General features: G+C 35.5%; 1 protein-coding gene across 2 annotated transcripts in view; it reads left to right on the top strand.

Moving 5' to 3' along the window:
• Nucleotides 1-13,382, top strand: part of USP9X (ubiquitin specific peptidase 9 X-linked) — a 92,668-nt gene that overhangs the window by 71,312 nt on the left and 7,974 nt on the right. For both annotated transcript variants that reach the window (XM_057717738.1, XM_057717737.1), the window contains exons 32-38: nucleotides 3,586-3,759; nucleotides 6,091-6,232; nucleotides 7,465-8,218; nucleotides 8,594-8,717; nucleotides 9,540-9,765; nucleotides 10,295-10,424; nucleotides 13,136-13,321. In XM_057717738.1, coding sequence (XP_057573721.1) covers nucleotides 3,586-3,759; nucleotides 6,091-6,232; nucleotides 7,465-8,218; nucleotides 8,594-8,717; nucleotides 9,540-9,765; nucleotides 10,295-10,424; nucleotides 13,136-13,321 — 1,736 coding nt within the window. The remainder of the gene's footprint in view (nucleotides 1-3,585; nucleotides 3,760-6,090; nucleotides 6,233-7,464; nucleotides 8,219-8,593; nucleotides 8,718-9,539; nucleotides 9,766-10,294; nucleotides 10,425-13,135; nucleotides 13,322-13,382) is intronic.

Here is a 13,382-nt window from a genome sequence, read left to right as displayed (position 1 = left end):
AAGATCCCACATGCCGTGGAGCAACAAAGTCTGTGTGCCACAACTACTGAAGCCCAAGCACCTAGAGTCTGTGCTTGGCAACAAGAGAAGCCACTGAAGTGAGAAACCCGTGCACTGCAACCAAGAGTAGCCTCTGTTCTCTGCAACTAGAGAAAGCCCATGTGCAGCAACGGAGACCCAATGCAGCCTAATAAATAAATAAATTGGGGTGGGAGGGGGGAGGTAGAAAAAAGTTTAAAAAAATAAAAATAAAACCTATACTGGAAGACACTTCTATGTTTAATATTTAAGCAATAGTAATAGTCAAACTTTACTTCGTAGTTAAGTTTATTTTTCATTGTCCCCAAAGGAGGTAGAAAGTGTCATATTAAGAGCTAGCATTCTTTAGTCTCTTCAGGTGTTAATAATTTATTATTTTGAAAGCTTCTAATATTTATAAGTAGGGAGAAGAATATGAACCTTTACGTATTCATCACTCCAGCAATTGTCGATTCATGGCCAATCTTATTTAATCTACATTCCCCATCTACTTCTTTTTAGATTGTTTTGAAGCAAATACATAATTTCATCCATAAATATGTCAGTGTGTATCTCTAATGTCTTTTTTTTTTAACATGACCATGATACTATTATCATGTCTTTTTAAAATATCTTAATATCCTTGTCAATGTTTGATTTTACCCAATTACCTCATAATCGTTTTTTACTATACATTTTTTGAAATCATGATCCAAATGAAGTCCATATGCTACAAATGTTAATATGACTCTTTAGTCTCGTCTAATCTTTTTTCACCCTTGTAGTTATTTGTTAGGGAGGGAAAAAAACAACAGTTAACTCTAAATTTTCCCATCTGGATTTTATTGATGGGATCCCTGTAGTATTTTCTATTTTTCTCAGTGCCCTGTATGTCATATAAATAGGTAGTGAGATCTAGAGGCTTTATGAAATTCACGTTATTTTTCTTTTTTGGAGTGGATGACAAGGCTTGCTTCATAGGTGATGGCAAGTATCTCAGTGAGGAGTACATCATGTCTGTCTCTTTTCTCTTATAACAACCATTGATCATCATGCCTAAATGCAGCATTTCCTCAGAATTACAAAATGGCAATATTCTAATTTTATCATTCTTTCATTTATTAGCTAGAGTAGATCTATAAAGGAAAACTTCCCCATAGCAACTCTTTGGCTATTCTCATGTATAATTTTATAGGAAAGGTGCGATAAATACCTTGGGGTTTTTTGTTGTTGTTTTTTCATTTAAAAAAAAAAATCATCAGTTATGTCTTGATCTTATTGCTCTGGCTTCATTTAATTCACTTTTTTTTTATCACCGCCTTTTGTGTCATGCACTGTGCTAAAATACCATAGTACAACCACATATTGGTACTGTGTAAACGGTATAATACTTTATAGCAGTGCAGTTTCAAAATCATACCTTTTTTTTGGCTGCACCACACAGCTTATAGTATCTTAATTCCCTGAACAGGGATTGAACCTGGGCTCTTGGCAGTGAAAGCATGGAGGCCTAACCACTGGACCACCAGGGAATTCCCTTAAATAATACTCCTTAGAATCCCTTCAGGGTATCTCTCAGACAGCTGAGAGCTCTGGTCCACCTTCCCTGCTTCAATCAGAGCAGCTCCCCTTTTCCCTACAAGGATACTATTTAGAGTTCTTTTGAAGCCACTGCTTTATAATACGATGACCTCCTTATGGCTCACGTTACAAATTCCTCTAACTAGGCCCCCTACTTAATCCATACTTGCTGGCTTGCACACACCACCCTCCTTCCCAGCTCTGTTTTTGCTCTTTTGGTCTCACCGCCTGGCACACCTCTCACCTTCCTCTCTGGCTATTCCAGTTCTTGTTTGTTCTCTAGCTTGTCTCTGCCATAAGGCTTTTAGCATTCTGTTCTTCCTCTTCCAATTTTGGAGCGTTTGTCTTAAAATTTGTCATTCAGTTATAGTTGTTGCTCTTCTTATAATGTATTTGCATTTTTGACTTCTCAATTACTCTCTGTGCTAGTGGAGCTCGAAGTTTGTCTAGACTAGCACTTTAGGATTCGCCGCACTTTAGACACGTAATATACTCTAGATACATGTGGGTTTGTTAACCATAGTTCCCACCCCCAATTTTTTATGTTGAAACATTTCAAACCAACAGAAAAGGTAAAGTAGTATCATCACCTTTAGATATAGACTCTTTACCCAGATTTATTATACTTGGGTTTTAGTTTTTGTTTTTTCTGAACGAGTCGAGTTGCAAGTATGACACTTTAACACCCCCCTACATGCTTCAACATGTATCCTCTAAGAGAATGAGGACATTTTCCTACGTAATGTTTAATACAGTTATCACATGCATGAAATTTGATATTTAGTAATGTCTAATATTCATCAGTATTGTATTCCAGTTTCTGCAAGATATTCTTTATAACTTTTTTTTCCCAATTCCAGACTGGTATCCTAGAAGGAATCACAAGAATTTGGTTGTTACCTCTTTAGTCGTCTCTAAAATAATCTTCCTAACTTGTCGTGACCTTTATGGTACTTTCTTGATTTGTGTGATTATTTCCCCATGATTAGATTCAGGGTAAACTTTTTCGGCAAGAAAACTACACAGGTGATGTTATTATATGCGTCTTATTGCACTGCGTTCAGAGGCACATGGTATCAGTTCATCTGATTATTGGTGATGTTAGCTTTGATCCCTTGGTGTCTTAACAAATCTCTCCATTGTAAAATATCTTTTAACAAGTGATGTATTTTAAACTCACTATATGCAAAGTTAACAGCTGAAATATAATTAGGGTAAGATTATTTGCTACAAAGTAAAAGTGTTGCAAAAGAATTTATTAAAAGACAATCAGTTCCTCTAGCATACTTAAAATACATTTATCATGTCTGTTGCTTAGAATGAATTCACTTATATTCTCTATGTATATTACTCTGTAAATACAAAATTAGATGTCATAGATCGTTTCCAGCAGTGCCTAGGTTTTATTAGTATCACTTCTCATTTCGTCATACACATAATTGATATTTTCTTTTCTCAGGATTGATTTACCTAAGCTCTCAGGTTGTTAAAACGAGGTGAACTGTTAAGTCAAATCTTTCTCATTTCGATTGGAAAAGTCAATTCAATTAAGAGCAAATATTATGTTTGCACTATATCTGTAACCTAAAATTTAAGCAAAATGAAAGAAATGCAATAGTAATTATCTACGTAAGAATGAAATCAGCCACCCAATTTTAACAGCATCTTCAGTTGGATCAGAATGCATGCTTATACTATATTACCTACAGAAACCATCCTCCTGGAGTGATACTGTCCATCAGCCACACCAGTAGTTTCATGGTATTTCTTCCCCACTGAAGTACCACTTTTACTATGAATCTCACTTTCTCCCCCACAGCAATTAATACGTCAACTTTGTTTGTTGTTTGTCTGTACTTCATTAGTTGAGGAATAAAATCTCAGTTTATATTGTCATTTGTGGTTGTATCGCTTTTTTCCTGAAAAACATATTGTACATATTGTTCTGGGAATGTCACACATTACATATTTTACTCCATTTCTTAGGCTTTGGGGTGAGCCTGTTAATCTTCGTGAACAACATGATGCTTTAGAATTTTTTAATTCATTGGTGGATAGTTTAGATGAAGCTTTGAAAGCCTTAGGACATCCAGCTATGCTAAGTAAAGTTTTAGGAGGTTCCTTTGCTGATCAGAAGATTTGCCAAGGCTGCCCACATAGGTAAGTGCTAATTACATCCTTAAAGTTTATGATGTACTGTTTATTTTTACTATTAAGTTATGTACAAAAGTGAAGTATGCTACCGATTACTAAATACCTGAGACCAGCTGAGTTACATATTTTGCATACCTTACTACTGTGAGGGTTTTTTATGTTTGTTTCTTTTCTCATTTTATTACAGTGAAGTTTAACAGTACAGAAAAGTCACATGACCTCTGTGGGTCTTTGTTTCTGTCAAATAATATTTGGGTCCTTTAACGCCACCTAAGCTCTTACTATTTCATACTCTTACGTGTTCTTATGTATGATTGTGCCTAAGAAAATAAAATAGTATTTTGCATATAGCTACAGGTATTACTTATGAATTTGCCCTTTATTTTAGAGTTAAAATAGTTATAATGTAAATATGTTGTGGTAAATTTGACAGGCATGGAGCACTATTTCCTATATAAATGAAATACTGGCTTTTTGAAAATAGCATTGATTACTGTCATTGTCTTTAAGGTATGTTTCCCACACAAAACATTTATAGCAAAAGTTGGCTAAACAAATTGGCTTTTGGTTTTTGGTTTGTTTTTCTTAAAGGGGAAATTAAGGGCTGTTATTAAAAATAGTTAAATAACTATTAAAGTTCATTATTGATTGATAAATTCACCTTTATGCCTATCATGTGGAGGTTTTACTTTGGAACTTCTGTTGTATATTATCAATTAATGTTAGCTTGAAATCCCTTCTCACGAAAATATCACAGTAAGATAGTATTTTCTGCAAGTCTAGACAGCATTATATATAGTCATAGGTTGTGTGTGTATATGGTTGTGGAGGGTGTTTCATTTTTGAACAGAGGGAAACAATTGAGGGAGTGGTAATACTATATATAAATGTTGAACTATTCATTCTGAATGAGGCCATACAATTGTTTATGTAGACTGGGCAACTTTTGATCCTTTTGAGAGACCTTGTGCATTAGGTGGATGATAAAATTGTCATTTTAACCTCCTGTTTTTAATTACTGATGAAAATAAAATTTTCTGGTCATCTATTTTGGTCAGTTTTTCTTGGTTTGTTTTAAACAGTTTTCAAAATTATTTGGAAATTATTGGTTTTCTTTGCTAAGTGAAAATGTCCAGAGAGCATGATCTTAAGTAAAATCCTTAAAGTTCAAATACCTACTCCATGATGAAGCTAGTCTTGCTATATGCTAAAAGGTTACATAAAGGGTCCTGAGACAATCTGTTTTAGGGTATTTATCTAGAAAAGGTTTTAACAAACTATGGACCATAGGTGAAATCCAGCCCTGCATCTGTTTTTGTAAAGTTTTATTGGAACGTACCCACTCCTTTACTTACTGTGTGACTGCTTTCACTATAACAGCAACGTTGAGTAGTTGCCATAGGGACCTCATGGCCCAAAAAAACCTGTAATATTTACTGTCTGGCCTTTTACAGAAAAACTTTGCTGACTTCTTATCTTCAAATGTCCTATTTTTTAACTGGAATCATAAAATCTAACTTTTTTCTGTGGGCTATTCCCCGGTTATGGTAACAATTTGCTTAATTAATACTTCATATTCCATTCATGTTACTTATAAATGCCTTTATTTGTGTACCTTTTTTTCCCTAACTGAATTGAAAAGCCCTAAATATGAGGAACTGTCTTAAACATTGACTATCCCACAGTGCTTTAAACATGGTAGGCACTCAGTATATTTGTTGAATGAATGAATTTAATGGTTGAGAATTAATACCTCACATCCCATGTTCTAAATTTATGAATATGTCTCATGAGAAATCTGAAAGTTCCTTTGGTAGAAAATTGCCACAAGGTAGGATTCTGGCTCCTATTCATATTGCTTATCCCGTATTCATTTGTGTGTTCAAACTTGTGCTTTAGTAAGGTTTCCGTTACAGAAGAGAAGAAACATTTGAAAATTTAGCTCATTAATAGATCTAAACAGATGATGGCAGAAGACTATAGAGACTGAGCTGTGAAGCCGGACAGACCTAGCTTCAAAACACCATTTCACCTAGTAATCATGACCAAAATCATATTCTGAACCCCACTTCCCTAATCTCTGATGTGGAGATGGTGATAGAGAAATATCTGTCATGAAGACAAAGAACCTGTTATGTGTAGGGTTGTAAACAACCTAAGGTAGTGCCCAGCAGAGGACCCATGAATGGTAACTGTCATTTATTGGTAACATTTTGTAACTTATAGGTTTTGTGTTATAACTATTGCAAAAGTAGTTCTTATCGAGTCCACAACTAAAGATGTTTAGAAAACTAAGGAATAAATTCTCTTTGATCATTTCTTAAATAATATCTTTAGATACGAGTGTGAAGAATCTTTTACGACTTTGAATGTAGACATTAGAAATCACCAAAATCTTCTTGATTCTTTGGAACAATATGTCAAAGGAGATTTATTAGAAGGTGCAAATGCTTATCATTGTGAAAAATGCAATAAAAAGGTATGAATTGCCCACTTTTGTTTAAAATAATTACGATTACATTTAATGGGTTTGGAAGAATGGTTGTTTCTGTTCTCAAAATTCTCTCTCTTTATTCCCTACCCTGCTTTGTTACAGTGGTAGCAGAGAGGTAGTTAAGATAACGGACTTAAAGGTTTGTCAGGTAAAGATGTTTGAGAGAAAGTAGTGCCAGGAGGGCTAGGGAAAATGGGTAAAGATAAGAATGAATCACTTTAGAGGTCACAGTAGCTTAATACCACAGTCTCTTGTCTGAGTTACACAGGCACTTTTCATCCATATCCAGCCAACCTGCTGTTGAACTCCTCAAAGCTACAGAACTCATAGAGGAAAACATTTCTCCTCTCATGTCCAGAGTTACTAGCCAAGACCAAGAAGTTTGCTGAAACCAAACCATTAATTACTTTATTTAGCCACATAAGATTTCTTCTACCACCTGTGTTTTTAAAGCACTTGGATTAGATTTTTAGACTCACCTGGTTGGTTTTTGTCCGTGGGCATTTAACAGTTCTTTGGACAGTTTACATATACGTATGGTAAATAATGTGTATCTTTCTGAGCTCCCAAGCCCTCTCGCTTCTAAGTCATCTGTATTGTTTAGACTTTACATACCACTTAGAGAGGTATTAAAATCTAGAGGTTGAGATCATGAGCTGTAAAGCCATACTCCCTGCCACTCACAGCTCTAAGACTTGAGGCAAGTTACTTAATCTCTCTACTACTCCTGATTCTCGTCCTTAAATTTCAGTAGTACCTGCTTGGGAGGGTTGTGAGGATTAAACATGTTACTACCTGGGCAGCACTTAGCATATAACTTGGTACCTAACTGCCCAATAAATATTAGCTGTTATTATTATATTTCTATAGCTTGCTAACAGCAAACCACACCTTCATTAAAATAACAGTAAATATCAAGCAAGTAATAATGGTTAGATAGCACTGCCAACATAGAGATCAGGCAGCGAGTAATGTCTATATTACTAATTTTTGCAATTTTTAGCAAATGGCATCAGCTTCTTCCGTATTATTAGTTTCAGTTAACATTTTAAAAATAACAACTGACAGGATTGTTCTGATTATGTTCATTATCATGTATTTGTTTCCACTTAAATTTTCAGATTAATCTTGAGAATTTAATAATAGAATTTTAAAATTGGGGTTTTTTTGCAGTGGATTATACGAGAACATCTAGTAATTTGCTCTGTTCGTTTTAGGTTGATACTGTAAAGCGCTTGCTTATTAAAAAATTACCTCCTGTTCTTGCTATCCAACTAAAACGATTCGACTATGACTGGGAAAGAGAATGTGCAATCAAGTTTAATGATTACTTTGAATTTCCTCGCGAGCTGGACATGGAACCTTACACAGTTGCAGGTGTTGCAAAGCTGGAAGGAGATAACGTAAACCCAGAGAATCAGTTGATACAGCAGAATGAACAGTCTGACAGTGAGACAGCAGGAAGCACGAAATACAGACTTGTGGGCGTGCTTGTACACAGCGGTCAAGCAAGCGGGGGACATTACTATTCTTATATCATTCAAAGGAATGGAGGAGATGGTGAGAGAAATCGCTGGTATAAATTTGATGATGGAGATGTAACTGAATGTAAAATGGATGATGATGAAGAAATGAAAAACCAGTGTTTTGGTGGAGAGTACATGGGAGAAGTATTCGATCACATGATGAAGCGTATGTCATACAGGCGCCAGAAAAGGTGGTGGAATGCTTATATACTTTTTTATGAACGATTGGACACAATAGACCAAGGTGATGAGTTGATAAGATATATATCAGAGCTTGCTATCACCACAAGACCCCATCAGATTATTATGCCGTCAGCCATTGAGAGAAGTGTGCGGAAACAGAATGTGCAGTTCATGCATAACCGAATGCAGTACAGTCTGGAATATTTTCAGTTTATGAAAAAACTTCTTACATGTAATGGTGTTTACTTAAATCCTCCTCCAGGTAAGTATCAATAATTTAGCTTCTTAGTAATAAAGTATATACCTCTTCTACTTGCAGGATTTCTTAGCAGGCATCAACATGTTTGTTTTCTTTCTTTTTGGTTGTTTGTTTCAGATGACTGTTAGCTTTGAGCGGTATATACTGTCTTGCTATTTAGAGAAAGGAGCTTTTGTTTGTTATAACTATTTTTTTACTCAAGCATTAGTTGAAGTGTGCTTTACTGAACTACTAAGAATCATTTCATAAGTTGCCTCCGGGGCTTTACATAGTTAGGACTTGGAAAATTGTTGGTAATGCAGATTTGTTTGAAAATGAAAATGGGGCTTTGGTATAGAAATTTGTTTGACTATTTTTTAATCTACATTTTCTTTATAGGGCAAGATCACCTGTTGCCTGAAGCAGAAGAAATCACTATGATTAGTATTCAGCTTGCCGCTAGGTTCCTCTTTACCACAGGATTTCACACCAAGAAAATAGTCCGTGGCTCTGCCAGTGATTGGTACATTGCTTTGGATTTTCATTCCTATTATTACTGGCATTTAGATGATTCTTTAATATACCGCTTTATTTTTTCCAAGCCATGATAATCTCACTTCAGATTTGGAATGCAGAATTTTAAAAATCTTGGTAACAATAGTGAGAGAAATCATATTTAATTACTGAGGTAAAATATGGCCTTTTATTATTCAGAAGCTGGCTTCTGCTTCCGTTACCTTGTATCACATCTTTGACATCTCTGTACAAAACATTACAGGATGATACTTAAAAGTGTAAGCTATCTAATCATAAAATTATTACATTTTAGCTTCCCTAGATTAAATTCAGCTATAGATTAAAAAGGTGAAAACTTAAAATGAGTTTGTTTCTAATTGTGGAAATTGAGAGGCCATTATAATACCTTGATTTAACAATATTTACTATCCTGCTAGTAAGATGTTAAGGGAACGGGGTTATTGTTTCATCATTGAGAACCTAGGAAGAGTTTGGCCATGGATTTGTAGAGGACTGTATAAGTTTTCTTCTATTTATTTTGTCACTCTGTGAGAATAGACCAAATAATAGTATTCATCTGTCATTTTGATATTAGTGCTAGAAGCTACCATTACTGGTTCTCCCTCCAGAAGTAAAAGAAGTTTTTTGATTTTTTGGGGGGTTGGTTGGTTCATAGAGAACCTGTACAAACTATAGGAAACATGTTACTAAATTTGATACTATAGGAAACGTTATTAAATTGATACTCATAGGTTTTTGTACTATAGGAAACATTACTATAGGAAACATGTTACTAAGTTGATATTCATAGATTTTTGTTTTGTCTTAGGTATGATGCATTATGTATTCTCCTTCGTCACAGCAAGAATGTACGTTTTTGGTTTGCTCATAATGTCCTTTTTAATGTTTCAAATCGCTTCTCTGAATACCTTCTGGAGTGCCCTAGTGCAGAAGTGAGAGGTGCATTTGCAAAACTTATAGTTTTTATTGCACATTTTTCCTTGCAAGATGGGCCATGTCCTTCACCTTTTGCATCTCCAGGACCTTCTAGTCAGGTAATTGCCCAGTTTCTTTCTAATAATTAAATGCCTACAGATAAATTCTGTTTCCTGGAAGTTGAAGTCACAAATATACATGCATCTGTTTGATATGTTTACCTAACAAATGTGCATGAGCGTGCAATAACCACATAATCCCATGCCTCGATGTCTGAGTTCCATTAAAAGTACTTCCCAGCAATGAGTAGTGATTATGGGCTCTTTAAAACATAACAGGATTTTCTGTTAATTCACTTACATTCAGTAGCTTAGTTATATACTTACTGTTACATAAATTGTATATAAATTTAAATGAACTTCCATTTGTTAGAACAGTATGAAGCCTCTATAATGAAATCTACGTTGGATCTTTATCCCCTTTCCTAAAAAGCAACCCTTTTTAATCATTTCTTGTGTGATCAGTCCTTCCAGAAATTTCTGCCTATATTTAACATGTATATGTGCATGTCCCTTTTTTATGCAAAGAGAATTATGTTGTACCTGCACCTTGTTGCTGAAAAAACCACCAATGTTTTATCCTGTACAGGCTTATGACAACTTAAGCCTGAGTGATCACTTACTAAGAGCAGTACTAAATCTACTGAGAAGAGAAGTTTCAGAGCATGGGCGTCATTTACAGCAGTATTTCAACCTGTTTGTAATGTATGCCAATTTAGGTAAGAACTTAAGTTTTCATAACTCTGTTTGAATGTATTAAGTAATGAAGTCATTTAAGTCATGTGATAAAATATAAACTGGTGTAAGATAGAAACAATGTTTCATAAAACCTATTGTGAATTTTATCTGAAACTTTTTTTTTACTGCACTTTTCACCTTGTACTTTATCGTTATTTATGCCTGTGTCTTATCTCTGCACCAGACACAGGTCAGAATCTGTATCTTAATCATATTTTTATCTCCTAAAGCGGTGGTGCTATAACTGTTTTTTTGAAAATACTGATTCCTAGGCCCCACCCCAAATCAACTGAGTAAGAATTCTTAGCGCATAATACAAGGAATAATAGAGCTAATACAGCTAATAATAGAGCTAATACAAAGAATCCACATTTTCAAAAGGTCCCAGATGGATGTGTAATACTCACCAAGTTTGGGTAAAGGACTTAGTCTGTACGTAAATTTTTGTTGAAGTAAACTAAAATTGGGGATAATATAAATATTCACTTAAATTAGCTGTTATTTATGTTAAGTTCTAAACCCAAACATCCTTGTCATTCCAGGTTTTTTGTGCGTGAACTTACTAATCACCAATTGATCCATGGCCCTTTTAACATAAGCAACATTCTACTTTGCATTTGTCTTTTCCCTTACTGGAAATGCTTGCATATTTGTAGTTGAAAAGAATATTTATTACACAAATAAGCAGGAGAATCTGTATTTCACACTTAGAAATGCCAAATCTTAGGTATTTATAAGAATCCTTCTGTGTTCAACACCCTTTTTAGGTATTCCTTATTCCAGAAATATGCATCGTTGGTCCATAATGTCATCTAATTAAAATTTTCCCTGCTAAAAGCAAATATGGGTGTATAAACTTTAATACAAAATCCTTAGGACTAGATACGCTTTGGTGTTCAGAACTGTTTGAATTTAAGGAAAGTAAAATAGTCCACATACCATGCATTATGTAATATCCCTAGAGCAAGGTCCGAAACAGCACTTTGTAATCATATACATGAATATTCACACTGAGCGGGGATGATTGAAGACTGTAAATAGCCTCTTGTCAGTTCAGGCCAGATTTTCACACCAACTTTATGAATGAACTTTGTTTCTATTGATGATAAGAGCTGTTTGAATCTCAGGATTTCAGATAAGGGATTGTAGACCTGTATTTATTATATTTCTTGGAACATGGCAATAAATAAGACACTTATTTTCTAGTGGGGTATAGAAGCAAATTAAAAGGTACTTGCCATAAAATATGTTTATGGCTATAATGGGGAAAATACAGAGTGCTATGGAAGTACATCATAGGGGTACCTGACCAGATATGGGGAGTGTGGAGGACTTAATGGAGAAGTTGATGTGGGAATTGGTTGAGTTTTTCCATCCAGAGTGAGCAGCAGGTGCAAAGACTTGGAATAAACTCAGCATGGCTCATTGGAGGAAATGAAAGTTACTCAGTCTGACTAAAATTGATGTAACATGGGGATGGCAGGAGTGGTGAGCAGAATTCTCTAATCGTGCTATTCTGTCAAGCCTTGTGAGAGATTCTGGACTTTATCCTGAGGGCATTGATGAGCCATTGTAGAGTTTTGAATAGACATGGCTCCTAGAAAGATCATCCTGGCTGCAGTGTGGAATGGATTACAGGGGAGTAAGACTAGAGATTGTTAAAGTGATCGATAGGCAGAAAATCGTTGTGGTTATACAGAGGAACTGGCAGTGAAGGGGATACAAATAAACAGGTTCTGCTGCTTTTTATTAGAGATAAAGCCAGTAGGATTGAGTGATTGGATATTCAGGGAAGGGGAACGTGGAAGAGATGTTAAGAATGATGCCCAGAATTCCAACTTGACACACTGAGCAGGTAGTAGTGCCATGTACCGAGAGGGGAAACACAGGAGGAAGAATGTGGACAGGGAATTTGAATCTCTGTGACACCCAATAGAGATATCTGGTAGAGCAGTGATCTACTTGTCTGGAAATAGTTTGGAATCAGCTGAATGAAAACAGCTGAAACTTGAAGCCATTAGAGTGGGTTTGATCATCCAGGGAAGGCATACAGTGTGAGAAGATAGCCTGATATGGCAGCTTTGAGGACCATCGCTTTTTAAGAGACAGAGGAAGGAGGACTCACAAATAAGAACAAGAAGAGGTAAAAAAAAAAAGTAAGAGAGGAACCCAAGAGAGGAGGAAATGGTTGTGGTTTGAGAACTATTCCTTAGTTTAAACCAGAAAAGGGGCAGAAGCCAAAGAGGCATGCACTGAGGAGTGGGAAAATGAGAAAAGTAGAGGGAATGAGTTTAGGCATCTTTCAAGAAGTTTGGCTGAGGAAGAAAGGAAAATTATAAAAGAGTTCTTATTTCTCAGTTTTCGTCATTCACCTAATGATGAGGATTACAGATTAAGCTAGTTCCTGAGACTGCCCAGGCCATAGAATGTGTTTCTCTTCCTTATGCCCAGTAGGATTGGAATGTCATAGTCACCACTGAACTATTTTAATACATAATAATCCAGTTATACTAACTCAGTAGATTTTTGGTTCTGATTAAATAATACTCTGAATGTTAAGTAAAAGTGATCTTCTGAACATAAAAGTTGCAGAAAAATATTTTAGTTAACTACTTAAAGCCCTTCCATCCCAATTCTTTCCTCTCATGTAATTCTTCCCCTCTTCTTCCTGCTTCTCCCTTCTTTATTTTAGGTGTGGCGGAGAAGACACAGCTTCTGAAATTGAGTGTACCTGCTACCTTCATGCTTGTATCTTTAGATGAAGGTCCAGGTCCTCCAATCAAGTATCAGTATGCTGAATTAGGCAAATTATACTCAGTAGTGTCACAGCTAATCCGCTGTTGCAATGTCTCGTCAAGAATGCAGTCTTCAATCAATGGTAAAGTCAAATACTCGATTCCTCACATTGGTTTTAAAGTACTGCTGGCCACATATAGTAC

This window comes from Hippopotamus amphibius, chromosome X (assembly GCF_030028045.1).
Source record: "Hippopotamus amphibius kiboko isolate mHipAmp2 chromosome X, mHipAmp2.hap2, whole genome shotgun sequence".
Classification (NCBI taxonomy): Eukaryota; Metazoa; Chordata; class Mammalia; order Artiodactyla; family Hippopotamidae; genus Hippopotamus; species Hippopotamus amphibius.
This window is presented reverse-complemented; position numbering and strand designations above follow the sequence as displayed.